General features: G+C 54.8%; 6 protein-coding genes across 6 annotated transcripts; all 6 read left to right on the forward strand.

Moving 5' to 3' along the window:
* Window positions 1–123: 123 nt before the first annotated feature.
* On the forward strand, window positions 124–5,258 carry MRS44_009890 (uncharacterized protein; the record flags this gene model as incomplete). Its single annotated transcript, XM_046270019.2, has 2 exons — window positions 124–197; window positions 275–5,258. 2 exons carry the CDS (start codon window positions 124–126, stop codon window positions 5,256–5,258), a joined length of 5,058 nt encoding a protein of 1,685 aa, XP_046131677.2.
* Window positions 5,259–6,195: 937 nt separating this feature from the next.
* MRS44_009891 (uncharacterized protein) lies at window positions 6,196–7,446 on the forward strand (the record flags this gene model as incomplete). The annotated part of the gene is made up of 1 exon (XM_046270020.2): window positions 6,196–7,446. One exon carries the CDS (start codon window positions 6,196–6,198, stop codon window positions 7,444–7,446), a length of 1,251 nt encoding a protein of 416 aa, XP_046131676.2.
* An 825-nt stretch (window positions 7,447–8,271) lies between these two features.
* On the forward strand, window positions 8,272–9,548 carry MRS44_009892 (uncharacterized protein; the record flags this gene model as incomplete). Its single annotated transcript, XM_065620335.1, has 4 exons — window positions 8,272–8,470; window positions 8,523–8,540; window positions 8,605–9,048; window positions 9,097–9,548. 4 exons carry the CDS (start codon window positions 8,272–8,274, stop codon window positions 9,546–9,548), a joined length of 1,113 nt encoding a protein of 370 aa, XP_065476108.1.
* Window positions 9,549–11,103: 1,555 nt separating this feature from the next.
* On the forward strand, window positions 11,104–11,976 carry MRS44_009893 (uncharacterized protein; the record flags this gene model as incomplete). The annotated part of the gene is made up of 1 exon (XM_046270018.2): window positions 11,104–11,976. The coding sequence occupies one exon, from the start codon at window positions 11,104–11,106 to the stop codon at window positions 11,974–11,976; it is 873 nt and encodes a 290-aa protein (XP_046131674.1).
* Window positions 11,977–14,607: 2,631 nt separating this feature from the next.
* On the forward strand, window positions 14,608–15,459 carry MRS44_009894 (uncharacterized protein; the record flags this gene model as incomplete). Its single annotated transcript, XM_065620336.1, has 3 exons — window positions 14,608–14,808; window positions 14,921–14,993; window positions 15,050–15,459. 3 exons carry the CDS (start codon window positions 14,608–14,610, stop codon window positions 15,457–15,459), a joined length of 684 nt encoding a protein of 227 aa, XP_065476109.1.
* A 1,927-nt stretch (window positions 15,460–17,386) lies between these two features.
* MRS44_009895 (uncharacterized protein) lies at window positions 17,387–19,332 on the forward strand (the record flags this gene model as incomplete). Its single annotated transcript, XM_046270016.2, has 3 exons — window positions 17,387–17,736; window positions 17,790–18,001; window positions 18,056–19,332. The coding sequence occupies 3 exons, from the start codon at window positions 17,387–17,389 to the stop codon at window positions 19,330–19,332; spliced, it is 1,839 nt and encodes a 612-aa protein (XP_046131673.2).
* Between the last annotated feature and the right edge of the window lie 2,181 nt (window positions 19,333–21,513).

Here is a 21,513-nt window from a genome sequence, read left to right on the forward strand (position 1 = left end):
CAAAACTTGCCACCCAATTGTCGCGATTCCACCTCGAAACCCGCTCCTCCTTTCGGCTTTCGCGCCTGTCTCTCACCCCAAGCTTCGAGGTGAGCTTGACAGACGCCCCATCTCAACGACACCATGGGATTCGCCCAGTATGACGGGCCCATATGGAATCCCCAAAAGGGCGACTTCAGCCTGCGTTTCCAGCACGAGTATGTCCTGTCTCACCCCCGCTTGTTTCCACTCCCGCGCGTTTCCATGGTTGGCTGACTCGATTGCCGCGCTGTAGCTACCTTCAGATCCTATTCCCTCTGATCGCCCTCGTCTTGTCCGTTGCGCGCCTCTCTCAGCTGAGCATCTCCCGCATCCTCACCTCGCGGTCCGCCTCCAAAGTCAGGTATAGCCAACTTTCTAGCGAGGACCGCCGCCACAGTCACACCGATCTACCCCCCGAGCGCGACCTCTTCAATGACGACACCGACGACGATGACGAAGCACTCGAGATTAACGGTGGCCGTCTGGCCCTTGTCAAGACCACTACCCGCGGCTCTATTGTCCAGGCCGACAGCCCTCCTGGTCAACGCCTTTCGCAAGTCATCGAGGAGTTGGCAGTCGCCTGCCTAGTCGTTCTCAATGCCATCAAGCTGGTTTACCACATCGACTCCAAGCACAACGGCCAAATCGTCGCTGTTGCTGGTCTCATTAATTGGTCCTACATCCTGATCCTCACAACCCTGCGCCTATTTTTCGGTAACACGAAATGGCGAGTCCCGCATATCTGGAACCACACTGCCTTCCTCTATGGCGCCAATTGGCTCTTCTTCCTCTTCGTATTCCGCTCTAGCATCATCAGGGACCTTACACAGCTCGTTCGCGCTGTGTTCATTGTCGAGTTTGCGCTCATTTCCCTGCTTTTCAGCATGGCGATGACCACTAGGAAGGGCAACAAGACGGTTTTAATGGAATGGGAGGACGGTATCGAGCCCTCGCGCGAGCCGCTCGCCAGTTTGTTCTCCCTTGCCGTCTTTGGCTGGGTTGATGCGATCGTCTGGAAGGGCTGGCAGGCCCCTATGGAGATGGAGCATGTCTGGAACCTGCTGCCCAAGGACAAGGCCGCCGCTGTTGTGGCCGACTATCGCGCAATGAAGCAGACGGGCTCACTGGCGATTCACTTGCTCAAATACTTCAAGAGCTTGCTCTTAACCCAGTGCTTCCTGGCTGTCGTGGCTGGTATTTTCACCTTTGCGCCCACCTTGCTCCTAAAGGAGATTCTCCAATACGTTGAAGATGACCAAGGAAGGCCAAGAAATGTTCTTTGGCTTATGGTCATCGGACTTCCTGTCCTAGATCTCGTGCGCTCTTACGCCGACAACGCCGCGCTGTGGATTGGTCGAAAGATTTGCATTCGAGTCAAGGCGATCATTATTGCTGACATCTATGCAAAGGCCCTCCGTCGCAAGGCCGCTTCGGGCAAGGACAAGGTTTTGCTTGATTCTGACAAGTCTACCAAGAATGATGAGCCCCAGAATGGTGCTATTAGCAAGATCAAGCGAGCCCTGAGCATGAAGAAGGACGATAAGAAGGCCACTCCCGACGATGCTGAGTCCGCCAACGGCAGCATCAAGGATGACAAGAAGGACCCCAGCGCGGACGAGCAGGCGAATCTGGGTACCATTATCAACCTCATGTCGGTCGACAGTGTGAAGATTTCCGAGGTCACGGCTTACCTGCACTTCCTTTGCGCCTCTGCGCCCACGCAGCTGATTGTGGCCATCGTTCTTCTGTGGAGGGTCATGGGTCTGAGTGCCATTCCTGGTATCATCGTCATGGTCTTCCTCCTGCCCGTCAACTATGGTCTTGCCAGAGGTTTCACCATCACCTCAAAGAGGATCCTCGCTGCGACCGACAAGCGTATCAACGTCACCAACGAGGTCCTGCAGAACATCCGCATCATCAAATATTTCGCCTGGGAAGAGCGCTTCGGTCGCATTATCGACGAGAAGCGTCAGGTCGAGCTTAAGGCTCTGCGTTCGAGGTTCATGGTCTGGGCTCTCGCCGTCGCCATCTGGAACTCGGTCCCTGTTCTCATCACGTTCTTCTCCTTCCTCGTCTACACTCACTTTGAGGGCAAGGATCTTCGACCTTCAGTCGCCTTCACGGCCATCTCACTGTTCATGCTGCTCCGTGTCCCTCTTGATCAGTTTGGTGATATGTTCGCCCACGTTCAAGAAACCAAGGTTTCTATTGAGCGTGTTGAAGACTTCCTCAAGGAGGAGGAGACGGACAAGTACATTCAACTCGGTCTGGACAACGTTGACGAGGATGGTGTCAGACGCATCGGTTTCAGCAACGCGACCTTCATCTGGGGCGGTAAAGATACCGTTGCCGAGGATGGCTCCCGTGCTTTCCGTCTCATGGATCTGAACATTGACTTCCAACTCGGCAAGCTGAACATTATTGCGGGACCAACTGGATCTGGAAAGACGTCGCTGTTGATGGCTCTTCTGGGCGAAATGACGATGATGGAGGGCAGCGTCTACTGCCCCGGTGGACGCAGTCGTGAGGACGTTCCTACAGATCCCGAGACTGGTCTTGCCAACACGATTGCTTATGTCGCGCAGTCTGCGTGGCTGGTTAACGCAAACATCCGGGACAACATTCTCTTCGCGACCCCCTATGACGAGCAACGGTACCGAAACGTTATTGTTGCCTGTGCGCTTGAGCGAGACCTTCAGATTCTTGACAACGGTGACGAAACGCTGGTTGGAGAAAAGGGTATCACGCTCTCGGGTGGACAGAAGCAACGTATTTCCCTTGCTCGTGCGCTCTATTCCAACTCGGCTCACCTGCTCCTCGATGACTGCCTCAGTGCTGTCGACTCTCATACCGCACAGTGGATCTTTAGCAACTGCATCAGGGGCCCGCTCATGAAGAACCGTACTTGCATTCTCGTCACTCACAACACCACTCTCTGCGTTCCCTCATCCGACTACGTTGTGCTGCTGGAGAACGGCCGAGTTGATATTCAGGGATCTTCCAAGGATGTTATCGCCTCGGGCAAGCTCGGCGAGGAGATCCAGAAGTCGCGTCCCGGTTCGGCCAACCCATCACGGATCCCGTCTCGTGTGCCATCAAGCGTTGGTGACGATGATACCATGGTCAATGGCCAGGGTGATGCTCTCGACGGCGTGGACAGCTCTAAGAAGGACGAGAAGAAGAAGCCGAAGGACGCCATGGAAGAGACCAAGGCCACTGGATCCGTCAAGTGGCCTGTCATCAAGTACTACCTCCAGTCCATGGGAGCCTGGTGGTTCTGGATCGTCGCCTTGTTTGTCTTTACTACGCAGCAGCTTTCAGGAGTCGCAACAAACTTTTGGGTTCGAGAGTGGGCGAACCAATACGTTCCGGATACAGAAACACAAGGAAACGCGTCAGAGCAGCAGATGGCTTGGAGCCTCCAGTCCAACTCGCACACCACCTCGACTTTCTCGACTACATCATTTGCCAACGTGGTCCGACTGGGCAGCTCGCATGACCAATTTGCTGGACAGAGCATGGCTCCGGAAAAGCCTGTTAATGTCATGTACTACCTTTCCGTGCTCGCAGCGATTGGAGCTGCAGGCGCAGTTGCGGCTTTGATTAGGGATCTCTGGGTATTCCTGGGTTCTCTGACGGCATCTGGTCGTATTCATCGCCGCCTGGTAGGATCAGTGACGCGAGCTAGGTTCAAGTTCTTTGATGTCACGCCGCTGGGACAGTTGATGAACCGCTTCAGCAAGGATCTAGAAGCGGTCGATCAGGAGATTGCTCCTGTGGCGATCGGTGTCATCAGCTGCAGCATCTCGCTCGTGGTGACGGTCGGTCTGATTGCATCCATCACCCCCATGTTCCTGGTTGCCGCAATCTTCATCGCTCTTCTCTTCTATCTCGTGGCCGCCTTTTACCTACGAGCATCCCGTGACTTGAAGCGTCTCGAATCAGTCCAGCGCAGCCCTCTCTACCAGCAATTTGGCGAGACCCTGAGCGGCATGACAACGATCCGTGCCTACGGTGACGAGCGCCGCTTCATCAGAGACAACTTGGAAAAGGTCAACACGCAGACCCGGCCCTTCATCTACCTGTGGGCCTGCAATAGGTGGCTGGCTTTCCGAGCAGATGTGATTGGTGATTTGGTGGCTTTCTTTGCCGGCGTCTTCATCATTCTCAGCCTTGGTCAGGTCGACGCTGGTGCGGCTGGTATTTCCCTGAGCTACGCATTGAGCTTCACTGAGAGCGTCTTGTGGTTGGTGCGACTGTATGCTGTTAACGAACAGAACATGAACTCGATGGAACGTATCAAGGAATACCTGGATGTGGAGCAGGAGGCCGATGCGGTTATTGAGGACAACCGACCACCCAAGAACTGGCCTCAGAGCGGATCTGTCGAGTTTGTGAACTACACAACGAGTTACCGCAAGGAGCTCGACCCGGTGCTTCGAGACATCACGCTCAAGATTGAGCCCCGGGAAAAGGTGGGCATCGTCGGAAGGACAGGTGCGGGCAAGAGTTCTCTGGCGCTGGCCCTCTTCCGAGCGCTAGAGGCGGACAAGGGCAAGATTCTCATCGACGGACTGGAGATTGGCAACATTGGTCTCCAGGATCTGCGAGAGAATATCACGATTGTGCCACAGGACCCGACACTGTTCCACGGAACGATCCGAAGCAACCTGGATCCGTTCAAGATGTACGAGGACAAGGTGATCTTTGACGCACTCCGACGGGTGCAACTCATCGGACCCGACGAGCCGAGAACGGTGCCACCAACTCCGACACAGACCCCCAACTCGCCAAGTTCGCCTGTGGCCAAGACCAACAAGAACATCTTTTTGGATCTTGAATCACCCGTGACAGAGTCGGGATCCAACTTGTCGCAAGGACAGCGACAACTCTTGTGTCTGGCAAGAGCAATGCTCAAGGCCCCTACAGTGCTGGTGATGGACGAGGCGACAGCATCCATCGACTACGCGACAGACTCGAAGATCCAGGAGACCATTCGAGAACTCACGGGCACGGTGATTACAATCGCTCACCGATTGGCAACGATTGTGGATTACGACAAGGTCCTTGTGTTGGACAAGGGCCAAGTAGTGGAGTACGCCCATCCTTGGGAGTTGATCAACAGGGAGGATGGCACATTCCGAAGCATGTGCGAGATGAGCGGCGAGTTGGAGGTGCTCATCAAGGCAGCCAAAAAGAAGTGGGATGCCGGACGTCTAATCGACGTGGACTCATAGGAGAGGAGGCAGAAGAAGATGGAAGAAGAAAAGTGTCAAGTGTGAGCTGAAAGGAAAGACAAAAGGGAGGCTTCTTGTACGATGTATGCATGCATTGCACAGCCGGTGGGGGGGTTGGTGTTCATTGCAACGGGATTCCTTTTTTATTGAACAATTACAAGCGACAGGACGGTGTGGCTATAGAGGATACCACCTAGGTCTTGGATAAGTAAGTAATAGACAGTAGTTATTATTTACTAGAGCTATTTCACGTTGATTCATTCTATGGAGTCTTGGTGTTGAGTCGATGCTCCGAGCTCGGGGCGGACCGTGAATGTGGAGGTGGGGCTGAAGCGGAGTAAGGTTAACCACGACCTCCGCAATTCGGCATGTCGACCTTGAAGGGTATGGGTGCTTGCATGAACTGGCTGAGAATCAGACATTGTCTGCCTCTAGAATGTGATGCTCTCAGGGTTGCTTCGTTCGCGAGACGGTGCTTCTTAGGTTGGCCATTGTTAGCGCTGCCTTTCTATGGGCTTTCCCGCGGCAACAGCCACGTAACCTGATTGGAATGAGGACAGACGCCGAGGCGCTCAGGCAGAAACAGGAACCAGAGTACGTAACTCGCTAGGGCTTCGTCACCATATGAACGATTCGTTGTCATTGACGATCGTGTCAACAAACTTTTTCTCTTGATTTAAACAAGAAACTGGCCTTTTTTCACGCTCTTTGCCTCCTCTTCTCGTCATCTGGCTGCTTACTAGTGAACAGGCGGTGTCGAGGTCACGCCTTTCAGCTGCATCTTTGCCTACCTTCCCTTCGTAGTGGCGAGCTTGTGCACGTGCTCAATAGCCACATCCATCAGTCAGTCCATCTACAACCTCTCCTCTCCCTTGCACCATCCCGCTCTCACTCGACAACCTCGCTGAGCTTTTGCGCACCAGCTCTGGCATTCGACATGGGCGACCATCCCGACGGCGTGGGAGCCACGCAGACGCCCCCGCCGACGGGTGAGGCTTCTAGCGTGGTGTCGGGGCAGACGACAAGCTCCACGGTGCCGCTTCGTCGATATCCCGACGAGGAGGAGGCTGCTGCGCCGTATCGAGACCACCCTGAAGGAACTTACCATGACCTCGCCCAGGACCACGACGATGACCCCCCTCCGAGCTACACCGTCGTCGACAACGAGGGTCCTTACCCCAACCCGTTCGACTTTGTTGGGTCCAGCCTCGGACTGCAGCCTTTTAGTGAAGACACGGATCACAGAACCGTCTACTACCTCGACAAGCGTCTTGACACGGACCCGACTTTTCTGGAGCAGCACGTCAAAGACCTGGCCAAGGAGCCTCCTCGGCCATATGTTCGCATTCAAGGACTGCATCGGGAGTCGAAGAAGTCGGGCAAGGAGCGAGAGGACAAGAGCGTAGTCGACTTTGACTTTCACATCGACTTGACACCCTTGCTGTACGAGGAGATGGCTACCCGCCGCTCCTGGGAGAGATTGCTGGCTGTCAATAATTTTGACAAGGTCCGCCGTGGAACTGTCATGACGACCAGGGCACCGGGTTTTGGAGGCAGTGGTCCACCTGAGAATGGTACGCCCGGCGTTTCTGAGTGGTGCGAGCGTTACTGCAACAGCAAAGCGGGCCTCAAGGCCTTTGTCCTGGAGCGCCGCATCACGGGCTGGGACTTTGCCCTCGTGGGATCCAAGCTTAACAACTTGGTGAGGGCGACAAATTACCGAGGTCAGCTTAACATTACGTTCCCAACAACCCACGCCCGCGTCGAGCTGTACAACGACTGCCGTACCAACCGCTGGCGCCTGACGCGGTGGGTCTCGCTGGCCTTTTACTTCACCTTTCTCTGGATCTTTTCGTGGCCTTGGCTCGCGAGCAGGACAAAGTGGTTTGAGACGGTTTACGTCGAGTGGCCCATGAGCCAACCCGACAGGCAGGGCACGCTGCGGTACGCGTGTATGAGTGAGGATCGATGGTACCGTCTGTGGCGCCGTCCGATAGAGCAGGCAGTGCTGGCACGGCGACAGGGCAGACTGAGCCAGGACGATATCGACGAGGCGTATCACGCGCCGGGGGCAGATGACTTTGCCAGAGGCGTGAGGGCCGGTCTGGAGGTTGTGCAGAGGACGTTTGGCTGGGGAGGCGACGTGGACAGCACCTGCAACTCATCCTGCAGCGTCAGGAGCCGATGAAATGAGTTTCCTTTTTGTCAATTGTTTTTGGCGCATTGTTTGATCACCACTCCTTTGTTGAAGCGTTGGCGTACAAAGTTTGATCTTGAGAGAATGGATGATTGCTCGAGGCCCGGGAGGTTCAGAGCAGCCCAACACAACCGTAACACCACTGAAGCTTATACCTAAGCTTATATCACAATAACAAGTCGATGAGGTTTACAACCACTATGGATGACGTCGTGGGAGTCCTGAGAGGGGAAATATGGTCGCGATGGCCTAAACGACTGAGAAGCAGGGTTGCCTAGGCTATCACGACTCTATTTCCCTCCTTGAGGCTATCACAGCGTCACGTATAGCGCTTGTAAACCCTGTCGACTTGTTATTGTGATTGAGGCTTGGGTGTAAACTTCAGTTGGTGAGAGAGAATGGATGCTAGGCGATGTGTTATGATATGGGAAGAAGTTAGTTTGGGCAAGGAGTTATTTAGCATGGTTTTGATAAAATAAGCTCACTCTGATGTCATATTAATCAGTTTATCAAAAGATCTACACAATTCATTCTGCTTCAGTTGGCACCTATCAATCAATGGCTGCTCATCCGGTCGGGAGGAAACACAAGACAGCATCTCAACTCGCTCAAAGTAACACTGAAAGAAGAAAAGCTTTTACCTGAAGAGCCGAAGAGAACAGAGAAATAGTTCTATGAGACAATAAAGTAATCATCATCATTATTTACTTGACTTCTTGGTCTCCTTCTTCTCAAGGTCAAGTTTTTCTACAACCGCTTACCCTCGTTGCTACAGGGTAGATGACTTACCAAGCATTGCCAATTGCTTATCTTATCATGGATCCCCCACCCCCCACCATCACTCACTCATTACGAACCTGTAAACCATCCCTTCAACTCAACTACTCTTTCTCAGGACGAAACACTAGAGAACCAGAGGCAACAATGGCAGAGGCAGAGATGAGTTCTGCGTCGAGGAGGATTCTGGCTGTGGCGCTGGAGGGTGAGACGGCTATTCTGTCTAGTGTGGTCAAAGGTGAGTTGTCCCTGTATATCCGAGTTACCCATGACATATCTTCACTCACTAGGTCTTCACTTACTACCCAGTGAGTGAAGGGTAGTTAAACATTCTCACACACAAATTTCACAGCAGAGACTAATACTATATAGACCTCACTGGAACATCCCCTTCACCACCAGCAGATCCCTCCCTCTCACTCGCAGGAACAACACATTCCCTCCACCTCAAAACACCCTACTACACCACCACAGTCCCTATCTGGCTCGACCTCATCTCTTCACCCTCAGAATGGTCCTCATCCTTCCTATCCCCTGAAGCAGTCGAGGTTCTCGCCGTCCTAGGTGGTGTCGTGGTCATCTTCACCGCCGGCCCCGTCTCTACGGAAAAGGAGCATCCCGGGCGGAGTCTCATTGAGCATGTTGGCAAGGTGCTTAAACAGGGGCTGGGAGGATGGGATTGGGATGGTGTCGGTTTGGCTGTCGGCGTAGGAGGCGATGGGGGCGAGGAAGATTGGGATGAGATTTGCGCTGAGGCTGGACTGGAGTTTGTGTCTGTCGGTGGTAAGGGCGATACTGGTCGCAATGAGTTTGGAGGTATGTTCTCACTTATCCTGCTAAGAACATCACTGACATATGAGACAGAAAAGACGGGCATCGCACGTGTCAAAGAGGCACTCGAGGCAAATGACTGGGCTCAGCTCGAAGTGCCACTATCGGACTCCGACTTTGGAGACTTTGAGACAAGTTCCGCCAAAGCCCACGACGATGATCACGACGATGAACTGGACCCGCAAAAGATGGGTTTCGGATTCGACAGGTCCGACTTTGAAGGGCTTCGTCGTGCCATCTGGGAGGCCGGGCAGGACATTGAAGAGCCCTCGGGGTCGAGCAAAGAGGCTGACAAGAAGGCCAAGACTTCAGAAGAAGCAACCGCTAGAGGAGGTTTCGAGGATCTCGATGATGAAGACATTGCCAAGGTTGAAAAGATGATGAGAAAACTGCAGGCTGTGAGAGAGGCGGGTGAGGGGATGGGAGAGGAGCAGAGGAAGAGGATGGCGGCGAGAGCTGTCGAGGAAGTGATGAAGGAGCTGTAAAACTGAATTAACCTTGGGTTATTGAGTGTCAAGAAGGCAAATAGATCCAAAGACTTCAGCACGCAGAGGACCCTCGAGAACCGTAGTGGAATATCCGGACTCTGTCATACTGGCCACACTTGACATACAGCTCCGGCTCCCCATGAACTAGCTGTCATATTGCAGGCTGAACCAGGTCGCAAAGTCTTTCAAGTCGCCTCCGTAGGGTAGTTGTCATCTTTGCCCACAAAGCCGCCACGCATTGCAAGTGCTAGGAGATAGACCAGCCAGTATCGCATTGCAAAGCCCGGCAATCTTCAAACTTCTCCTGAGCGAGTTCCCCGAGGCGAATTGTTGACGGAGCCGCTCGACGTCATAGGGAGTCTTTGACTCAAGTCCAATGCTTCACAGACCACCATGATAAACCTGCGTCGCCCTCATCAGGCAGCCCCCTCAAGAAGGATCATCCACCTTGGGCTTCCACAAACGCCTCGACAAGGTCTGCTTGTCATGCTGTTACGCGACAGAGTAACATCGCTTGACCCAAGAATCGCGATTTCGCCATCCGCCCGTGGTACCGAATATCCTGGCCTCTCCCACCTTTCTGGGCCGTTCGACGCACTGATGAATAGACTCAACGTAAACAGTTTCACCTTGCTTTTGAAAGCACCAAGCTGCTGGTACCGTCAATATCCAGTCAGCCTCGTATCCGCTCTGACAGGTTCACAGGCATGACCTTGCATCGACGTTGCTGACTGTTAACGCGTTCTGCTTCGTAAGAGAGCCCTTTCAGGAGCCCAACTGTGTAGCATTACTCGGCAGTGAGATTTGATAAATGGTGTTTATGCTCATGCACGAGCACACTGCCACTGTATAATGCATAAGTCAACATTGCGAGACCCCTTTTTAAACGTCCAAGAAGTTCCTCTGGGGATCGGCGTCGATCGCTGGATCTGGATCACGAAACTATTGTCAAGTCCCTGTCCCGGCGGCGACTTTGTTTGAGTCGGGTCGGTCAGGCGAGCGAGCGTCCGAGAGGTAAGAAACCACTAGCGTCGATCGAGCCTCGGGGGCCGTCGCCGCGTTATGCAAGGGGGGCTCGTCTGAGAGGCTTCAGAGCTGGCCTCATCCGCGGCGTCGACCGAGATGTCATAGTCTGGTGTTGGTCTGTCCGGCTCTTCTCCTATCCAGAGTCGGCTCCTCGACGATCGGCCGTCGACACTGTTGAGACAGACACCGTCCGTGGCTGGAATGGAGCAACCCCAGAAGCAAGCAAGGGTCCGACGTTTTAACCAGATCGGGTGTCAGTTGAGAGGCCTTCTCAAGTCCCCTGAACGTTGATGGACGTCAAAGTTCCACGACACGCTGTCTCCATAGCTCTGCTTACCATCCGTCCCACGACTTGCAACCCTTGATTGGCACCTCGTCCGTGCATCGTGCCAGACAGGGGAGCGACTCACGTTTCAGCGCGTCAGGCTAGGAACGTGCTCTGTCTGTGCCTCACCTATTCTGTGCTACGTACGACATCCGTTTAGCAGTCCGTCACGTCGTAAACCCACGGGGGCCAGCATTAGCCATGCCTTGGGGAAAGGATCCGCTGGCCTGGGCGTGCCAGCAAGCCGCCGAGGCTTTGAGGGAGCCTTGGTTTCTTCTCTTGGTTGGACATGTCAGGCTCCAAGGGAGAGCTGAGAGAACACCTCCTGAGTGGTGCATGTCGAGCCGGCTGCAGTTGTCGAGAATCAAGTGGTCAAGAGACGCGCTCGGCGCGCTGTCATCCTTGTGTATCCGCCCCGAAGGTTGCCGCCATTGGACGTTGCCTCTGGCCCGCCATGCACAACCGGAAGGAGAGTACCCGATGATTGCACAGCAGTTTGGTGAAGAAGAACAACGGCAGCGGGATGCCTGCAAGCCCTACTCGCAGCCTACTACTACCTGGCCAGACTCGATCGACAGTAGGGTTTCTCGAACTGTACGGAGGTACCTGGAGCCCCTTCTGCTCCTTGCTCGTGCCTCGCCCGTGCCTCAGCAAGCCCCATTGATGTGGTCGATAGTATTCGTAATATTCTCTTATTTGCGCCCCCAAGTGATAGATGTGCTTGCTCTCCTTTCCACTATGTATCTCAAAGCAGACAAAGAAATTGTTTCCTCGAAGATTGTTGATGCGCTGCTCAGAGGTTGCGTCCACCGCAGCCACGGCGTGCTCGACTGCATGTCGCACAACGTGACAAAAAAGGGGTCACGCTCATGCCCCAAAGATCCCCCGATCTCTTCCGCTTCGCTCTGGGCCTACGCAAGGCGGGAAGCTGAGTCAGTTCGCGGGGCATCCATGCCTGGCTGTAGTCAAACCGTTTCCCAGCGGATACGAAAAGGCCTCCTTCTTGTCGCCCCTGTGCGCCGACTACTGCGCACAATCACCTTCTTCGTACGACGAGAGACCACGACGCAGTGAAAAAGAAAAAAGGAACCGGCATCTGACGGGGCGATCGTACACCTAAACTCGTTTGGGCGAGGTAAAACCGCAACACGATGTGGATCTGATGGCATGTGGCCGCCTGGCGGAGACGCGAGTCCGTCTTGGTTGGCTGCTTGATGATGCTGATCCTACAAGGTACAAGGGTTCGAAGCCATCGCAGGGGTCTAGGTCAGGGGTAGCGGCCACAACCCGGCAAACGGGAGAAAGAAAACTCTCATCATGATTGTGTGTGCGAGATGTCTGATGTTTTCTTCCCCTGTCGGAACCGCCTGTCCAACGCTGGGTGAAGCACCAAGTGGATTCGACTGGACAGAGAGTCTCAAGATTCGGAGCCGGTGACGCTGACCTCCAACACTGTGAAGAGCTCCGAGCGCCAATGAGAAGCTTGGTGTGAACCGTGGGGATCTATGTTCCCCAAATAAACTCTTTCAGCTTTGGTCCTGTCGAGACTCTCTGGGAAGCAGCCACAAACGTTGAGGCGTTGATGGCGAACAAACGGCTTCCGTTTGCCCAGCCGGCTAGCCCGCTATCGCGACCGTTCGTGGTTGGCCACAAATAGTGACTGTTAGAACTGAAGCCATTCCCTTGACTCCTTCTTTCACGCCAAGTCTCTGAATCAACAGATAACCCGGCGAAATGGTCACGCCCACGTCGGTCGGCAAACGCTAGATTCCCCAAGTCGTGACCGACTTTTGGAGCTAATGTCAAAGGTCCGAAGAGAAGCTCCAAGCTTGTGCTTTGTTCTCCTCCCAGGGGAGAATCCATGCCGATCGCAACTCATCCTGAAAGATCCTGCAGAAAGACCACAGTGAAAAAGGGGGACATCGAGAGGCTACGCACAGTAAGCCTGGGCCGGCCGAGTGGCCCGCCGCATGACGATGGGGTGCGAGACTACTGCAGGAACAGGGTTCTGGTGCACACCTCGGACGGCGGCTCGTGTGCGTGCAGCTTTGCAAGAGGCGCCACGACGTGTGGCATGATCCTTCGACTGGTCTCTGGTCGGCTCGAAGACTCTGCGATTGTTGTGAGCGAAAAAGTCGCGGCGGATGCACAGCCCCTGTGTTGATACTCCGTACAGGCTCACTCTTGCAGCCTGAAGCTTGTACAACAAAGTTTCTAGTGTACTAGTTAGTAGCAGACGCGCTTCTTGTCAAGGTCCCCGTGTCGAGGGCTTGGCAGTCCCCTATTCCTAATTCGGATCCCGTCCGTTCGGTCAGGCTTCGGAGGGTTGTCAGAGACACTTGGGGTCTGCAACGTCATGATGTGTGGACTGCGCGGCTACCGGTACTTGCTGGTCCCATGAGTCAAGAGTAACCACAAGGCTCGCGAGGCTGACTAGGAGTAACGAGTAACATGGTGAGTCGCTTATGGTGTCCCTGGTCAAGCAGTAGAATGCGAAGCAGCTGTTGGTTCAACATGAGTGATAGCATGATAACCGAGGGTCGTACGGCATGTTTCTCCCTTTCGTCGAAACTTTTTGTGGGATTTCTCAGTTGTTGGTGGTTGGCTGCTGGGGGCATGTGTCAGCCACCTCATGGAGTAGTCCCCATACGGCACGGTAGAACGGTAGGCACCACCATCCATTTAGAACCTGACCAATGTGTGGCACTCTGGAGAAGGATTTGGACGAGGAGGGCAGCGTGTGCTGTCTCACCAGGAGCATTCGCCTGTACTATGTCGTAGTCCAAGGTCATGGGTATCTCAACGGGCTGCTGACAGTAGAAAGGCTAAAGGAAGCCAAGATTCTTCAGCAGCAAGTGCCGCGCAGCGATGCAGTCAGCTCTCAAGAAGGGACTTGTGTATCGAGGTCGAAGCAATGCACCCCCGCGGCTCCGTCCACAGCACATGTTGGATAACGGGGAGCGCAAGGTTTGCTCCGACAGACTCTGTCATGTTTTGCGGGCCTGCTCTTTGGGATCAGCACTCACACTTTCCCGTCGGATACAGTAGCGGATATCTCGTGCTTTTCAAGCGGGATAGCCAAGCAACCGTCTCGCCACTACCGGGCTGTCACTTGTCTGTCGACTGAGGTTCGGTCAGATCTTGATTATGAGCTGCCAGACGAACCTGGGTCGGGTGACAACGCGAGAACTGCCGCAGTTTAAAGACGCTTGATAGTGATGGTGTATGTCTCGGCGGGGGTCAGCGCACAGGCACCAAGGGCCAGAAGCTTGACGCAAGCGAAGTCACCCAAGATCAAGACATGACGGGCTTCGCGTCGCACTCCCTGTGACGGAAGAGAAACGGAGCTGGCGGATCGGATGGAGAGTCCAAGGATGAATTTAGCGAGCTCCGTGGATGTGGTGCGTTTATGCCTCCCCTTTGGATAAACGGTTCGAGATAGGGCAAGAGCGAACGGTTTCGTGGTTTCCTATTTTGGCAGGCAGTGATCCAGACTGTGTGTGTCACAGATGATAGACTGTAAAACCGCACTGGGCTTGGGGGATGCTGAGCATGGAGATGGCCAATAAAAGAAGAGGTTTCAGAACATCAACACCCTTTCCAAGCTCACGTTTGGGGGCCAATTGCTTGGTGTGCTCAGCACGCATAAGACTGGGCCGCACTGTGCTCCCGGCGCGTACCTTGCAGTAGGCCGTCTGGGGCACGATGCATCAGGCCTTCCCCCTGACGCAGGTACCGTGCGACGATACCACCCGGACCCGACTCCACCCCAAACTCTCGCTCTTCCTCTCCACTCCCGTGCTGCCGTCCGTCCAGACGTTCCGTCTTTTCTCGCCGCGAGCTTGCGCCTTGGGCTTGGCTCTCTCTCTGAGTCGACAGCAGGGTCAGTCAGCCCTTGCCGGCCGGGTTTGCGTCTCGCACAATGATTCCTGTTGCATGACAAAGACCCCGGTCCTGACGTTTGGAACAAGAACGCCAAGCAAGTCCATAACGTCAGACTCGTGCTGGCGATGCACAGAGGAGGAGGATGAGGCCCACAGCCGATAACCGCTTTGTGGAACGTTTTGAGACGGAATCTCGAACCGCGGGTAGTGAGTTCAGGGAGAAGGGAGGAAAACGGAGTAGACAGAGGCTGACTTGCGACAAGACACCAGCAAGCGTCCCCAGCACGGCGGGAACACGGCCAAGAGACATGGAAGCACAGAGCACAGATCATCCAGCACACAACAGGCACAGAGCACGGTCGAAGCTTTCTCCTCCCCGACGGCAGTCTCGCGTGGGCCCCTGGATGGCCTCCAGGATGGATGCTGGGGTTTCTGTTGGCTTGAACGTATGCATGCTCTCCTCAGCTCAACGCTCGAGTTTGGCTTGTTGTGCCTCGCAGCGCCCATCCTTCAGGACCCTCTCCAAGACATCGACCAACTGCGGTCAGCGGTCAGTCTGTGGCCACTCTTTCAACAATGCTTGGATGCCACCCAGGCCAAAGGCGGCAACGAATCGACATATCCTGAGGCTAAGATGCCCCCAAGTGACGGTCCGAAGTCCGAAGCAGTTTAGGGCATGAGACGGCAGATACGAATAGGAATCGAATCGGCCGTGACCGCCTGAATGGATGGACGGATGGATGTCTTTGTTCGGCGCGTTGGGGAGCTGGGATGTTTGTGGTGGTGTCGGATGTGGGCTCCAAGCAAGCATGGACGGGTCGAGTGGGTGTGGACGCCCTCCCACGGTGGAGACCTGCGTGCGCGCCTAGTGGCTCTCGTCAGTGGCTCGTCAGTGGCTCCTCAGCGAGTCTTTGCGCAGCTGGCCCGCTATGGCCTTCCACTCGCTAGCCTGGCCCCTCCCTCGTGCACGTCGTGCGGGCTGCGTGCAACACGGTCGCGTCTTGCACAAGGAAGGGGCCTGCTCAATGGTGAAAAGGCTCTTCAGGTGAAGTGCTGATGTGACCAGGCTAGCTCGAGGTGCAGAGGGCGAGACACGAGACAAAATTCCAGATTCTGGACGACAACTCTGTCTGTCGGTTAGGCTCAGCAGCAACAGTCTCCTGAATAACTCTATTCCAGACGGGAGACAGGGCTGAAAAGGAGGTCAGGTCGAGTAACAGATCCATTGCCCAACTGCGGAAGGTCTGGAGCTCCGTCGACGGTCGTGGTGCTGGCTGACCTCGATGGTGTTAGCCCCAAGTGCTTGTGCTGGGCTAAGAGTCAGGTTGGCGTCGGGCGTAACGTGCTCTGGGGCGTTGATACGTGTGAGAGAGAGTTGAGAGTGTGTTCCAGCTCACTCCGAACAGTCCAACTTTGGGGGCAGCGGGACCAGGAGGGCCAACGCGGAGCTGTGAATGGCTCAAGCCGGCGCCGGCTACGTCGACTTCAGGGCTGCAATGCGCTGCACCACCCCCCTAGTCCCTAGTCCGCGACCTTTTCTGCTCAGCGGCGCTGTGCTTTGCAACGGCCGCTGCCCGTTCTGGCGCGTTAAGTTGTTGTCTGCCCTCCACTGAGGTGCATCGCGTCCAGTCGGGCGACAGAGGTACCTGGAGCCAAGTAACTCTGTCAAGCCGCCTCTCAGGTACCCGCAACTCTGTTCCTGTGCCTTGCCTGTTCCTGGCGCCAGACGCAGTGCGGAACAACGGCCCAAGGTACCTTTGGAGGCGTTCTGGGGAGGTCCCGTCTCTTTTCTTTTTGCCAGTTTCTGGCCCTCTTTTGGTGTGTGGTCCCCTTCCCGTCTCCCCACGCCCACGACGCGAGGTACCTCTTCCACCGCCACAGCTAGGTACCTCTGCCCAGGTACCCGACCCAACTGCCCGCGCCCTCCTCTCCCCTCTCCTCTCTGGCAGGGCCAGGCTCCTGACGGCTCTTGTCCTTCCTTCCTTTGAGTGCCTTCCCCCCATCCCCATCCCCATCCCCCCGTTTCTCTTTTCCATCTTGCATCGCCAGTCCGCTCCTTGTGACCGCTTCTTCCCCTTCTTTCGCCCTCGCCCTTTTTGTTCATTCTTTTCTTTCCTTTAAGTCACTCTCTTGAATTATTCCATCTTTAGCCAACTCGGTACCCGTCACTCTTTCCGGGACCGTTCCTTTCCTTGGGCTTGACTCTAACATCTCGATCCTCTTCGCGGCCGAAACGTTTTGTTCCAACGTCGCCAACGTTCGAGACCACCGGCCAATCCGCCTTATACGATCCTGTATCTTTATACAGCCTCCCCTTCCAGATATACGGAATTGGGACTACACTCATTACTTACCACCAAATCTACCATCATTCTCTACGTTCCCTGTACCGATCACTGTCGACTACTCGGCCCCGTCGCTGTCTCATCCACCTCCGATAATACTCGTCGCAACTTGACACGCCTTCCCGTGGATCAAGCACCCTCGACGACATCCGGTTGCAATTGCTCCGACTCGACACTCACCAGTTTCGACATTCGTTTGAACCCATTTTATAATCCAACGAGGGGATTGCCTAAAAGCGATCATTTTTAGCAGCAATGGCCACCGAGGTTGAGCAACCCGTGGCTTTGTCCACTCCTGCCCCTGGGGTTTCCACCCCCAACTCTACCACCTCCGCCTCCGTTCCGACTCCCGTCTCTGCCGGCCTCAAGAAGGAGACCCCCTCTCCCTCAGCAAATGCCAGCTCCCAATCAAGACGGCCTCCCCGCAAGAGCACCCTAACTCAACAGCAGAAGAACCAGAAGCGACAGCGCGCCACTCAGGACCAGCTGACAACTTTGGAGATGGAGTTCAACAAGAACCCTACACCTACCGCTACCGTTCGTGAGAGGATTGCCGAGGAGATCAACATGACCGAGAGGTCTGTTCAGATCTGGTTCCAGAACAGGTATGAGTGAATTTTGCGTTGACCCATTTGCAGCCTTGCTGACAGTGAGACAGGCGAGCCAAGATCAAGCTGTTGGCCAAGAAGAGCCTGGAGACGGGCGAGGACATTGACTCGATCCCCGAGTCCATGCGAGCCTACCTCGCCATGCAGGCTATGGAGTCTGGCAAGGGACTCGGTGGAAGCTATCTCGGACGAACTGGACTCGTGCCTTTTGGCCATGGCAACATGCTCCTCGGTGGTGACCAGGGCGGCCAGGGCAAAGTTTGTAAGTCGTGATTAAGAGTGATGCGTAAAAAGTTGAGTGCTAACTCGTACGCAGTGATTCACCATCTTACTTGCCGGTCTCTCAGCATCGGAAAGTGGACTCGCGTGGGACAGAACACGATGGATCTCATCATCTTCTACTCTCCTGACAAGTGCACCATGACCTACTACATCAATAATGAGCAGGCTGGGTACAAGATCGAGTATCCCTTCTCACACATCAAGAACATCTTCCTCGAGAACAGCGAGGGAGACCCTACCAAGCTCGGCGGGATTGTCATTGAGTTGAACAGGCCCCCGAACTTCTTCATGGACTCTTCGCCCACCACCAACGGCTTCTTCCAGTGCGGCGACTTCACCGAAGACCTCCAGGCCACCCAGTGCCTGGTTCACCACCTCGGCGGTAACCCCAAGGTTCTCAGCGGCCAGCTTGCCAAGCTTGTTTCTCTCGAGTCCTTCATGAACCGCCACAACCCTCATCCCTTTGGCGACCCTCATGCGCTGTCCGTCTCGGCCCCTGTCTCGCCGACTGCCCGTCCCTCGTCGCAACCCAGCTTTCAACCGCACGTGGGCATGTTCCAGGAGCAATGGGGAATCCACCAGATGCACTCGGGTATGCGTCCTGGCCCTGGACACAAGCGCCAGCGTAGTCGATCTGTCCCCGGCCCTGTCGATTTCGCCATGTTCCAGAACCAGCCGATGCCCTCGTTTTACATCCAGCCTCCCGGCGAGATGGCTCCTCCTCAGCACAACCCCAACATCTTCGCCCCTATTCCTCAGCCTCCCACCAACAACATGGCTCCCAACCTGCGCATCGATACCCAGGCTGGCTTTGGCCTGGACATGCGACAGTACCCCATGTCGGCCACCACTGCGTCCCCCGCTGAGTTCCCTCCCAGCCCAGGCTTCTTCCCACCTGGTCCGGATCCTAGCGGCATGCCCCAGTCGAGCTACAACACACCTTACAGCAACGGATTCCTTTCGCCCATGGTCAACCCTGACACGGGCGTTCCGACATCTGTTTCGCCTCTCCCCTTTAACAGCCCCGGCGAGCCGTCCATTGTTGAACAGTCACCCCCCATGACTATGATGGGCCGCCCCGGCTCGGCTGATCTCTACCCCGTCAACGACGGATCGTGCGCTGTTTCCGAGGATGGCACGAGCCTCAACGAGATGTATTCCAAGCACACCATCAACCTGCCGATGCACACCGCATCGCCTGGGTTCGGGCATCCCCAACAGGGTGAGCTGGACATGGACCAACTTGTCCAGTTCGATGCCGTGGACCCTGCAAGCCTGTCCCCTGAGGCAATGCCCCCAGTTCCCCAGTGAGCTGGAGGTATTGTGATGCTTGGGTCAACGATGTGTTTCTTTTGTGTGTCTCATATCAGGGCGTTTGCGGCAACTTATACCATTGGGATCTCCTTTTTCTCGTTTCACGCCCATTATCGGGGCGGCTTTCCTCGTTAACAACTATCCTCTCCCCCTCAAACCATTACCAGGTCTAATACCGACTGTGTATCAAGTCTGGTTCGATTCTCCTCCCCAAACCACGGCCATGATGAACTTGCATGACGATACATTTCTTGGACATCGGTCATGTATGTCGGGCACACCACAGCGATCGTACATTTTCCGTATTTTTTTTTACCGCGTCGATACTTTCGAATTGAATCTTCTGCCGCGATTTGTTTATTTCCTGGGTGGTCTTGTTCAACACATTTTTTTTCGGCGAGAAGTCCTCTTTTGTCATGGCGCTCGGCCTTTCATCAACCTAGAGGGGCGTTGCCTGACCACCGCACGTCACCGTCTTGGACCTAATCTATACGCACACATTGTTACTGGAGAAAATAGGGGGCTACGATGTTTTAATCCGTTTCTTGGTTACTCTTTTCACTGCGTCATGTCGGATATTGGGGAGAAAGCCCAGGAGGCTTGGCTAGGGTCCTTGGGTCGTACTTAATGGGGGACTTGGCTTTTTTTTACTGTCTGAAGGTACACTGCGAGTACCCAGTGGAGGTTCATGAGCAGCTGGATTGCTGTCCGTGATGGACGTCGGCGAGACGTGCCGTTGCGGAGAAGCCTACAGTTGGACACGAAGGTATGGACTTGGTTGAGGGTGGAACTAGTTGGTTATTAAAAATGGGTTTCATGTTCACTTGAATGCTTCCTATGCTGTCCGTGTGATGTGTTGTGTGTTGACTGAAGTGGTGACGACGTCGTCGTGGCGTTGCTCTGAGCTCTTGACCGCGTTCACCGTCACTCTTGGGGCGCTTGCACCATCGGATTGCTCGGAACTGATATCGTACTTAGTTAAGAGAGGGACGACGTCAAATGCTACGAGGCGCAGCCTTGAGTGATGGCGCGATCGGCAGACAACGGGCGCACAGTGTTCTGAGAGGACTGGGCCGTGGGTTTGCGTAGTGCGTAGTTACGAGGATGGCATTTCGGTAGGTACGGAGTAGAAACATGTGGTTTGTGTGGAAGCGGTTGAGCGTGCTAGGTAAGAAATGGAAGCTGAGAAGTGTGTCTCGGCTGTTTGGTTGTGGGTAGCACGGTCAAAAGCGAAGAGTTGAGCATCTATATCTATAGGTAGTTGAGCCTCTATGGCTGACCATGTTCCAAGGCGTCAGGCTATGAGTTTCAGAAAGAAGAAACCGTGACAACTGGTTCCCATTTCCGGTTTCAGGGTCAACACGAGCTTGATCGATTGGCGACGAGACACAAATGAATGGTAGGACACGGCTTCGAGTTTTCGGTGCCCGCGGGCCGTGCAAGAGGCCGGGATTGTGGAGCGCGGCGTGTCGCCGAGGGCTGGGCATCTAGGAACGGATTACGGAGTCCAATCCAGATGGAGCCCCCCGTTGGCTGGGAACTGTTTTTACGGATTGGCTTTAATTTTTTCTTTTTCGGGCTTGGGTCAGACAAAGGGGGGACAGAGGAGGATTCGGGCACGGTGGCTGGCGGATTGATTGCGTGGATTTCGAGGCGCAGACAAGCCTTGGGGTTACACGTGCGAGAGATGTGCAAGAGCGTTGGTCAGCGCTGGCGATTCAGGCTGCGAGAGATTGCCTAGGCGACAATGGTCGACTGTGAAGGCGGTAGGCGCTAATATTGCCATCAAGACGAGTTTGTCAAGCTTCTTTATGCCATTGTCTTGCTGCTCAAGTCTCAATCATGTCGTGTAGCCTCTATCAAGTTGAAACTGGGCCAGAGCTTATTTTTGGGTAGCGAGAAAAATAAGGTGTAATTTAGCGACCATCAAGACCCATCACCGCCAATAGAGTGGCCTCTGTGTGATGTCGGGGGCATGACGCATGTCTAGCGGCTGTCAATAAGCCCCCGGGAGCCCGATGGATGCGTTGTTGGATGACGGGTTGTCTCTGCTGCGCCTCGCTCGAGGGAAGCATGCTCTGAGGGGAAACGAAGGGGGCAAAAGGAGGTGTCTTGAAGTCGTCGCGTCCTTTGTTCTACCCGGATACTTGGGTAATGCTTAATCAATCTATCAATCAA

Source organism: Fusarium solani (assembly GCF_023522795.1).
Source record: "Fusarium solani strain SB1 chromosome Unknown bctg00000006, whole genome shotgun sequence".
NCBI classification, from domain to species: domain Eukaryota; kingdom Fungi; phylum Ascomycota; class Sordariomycetes; order Hypocreales; family Nectriaceae; genus Fusarium; species Fusarium solani.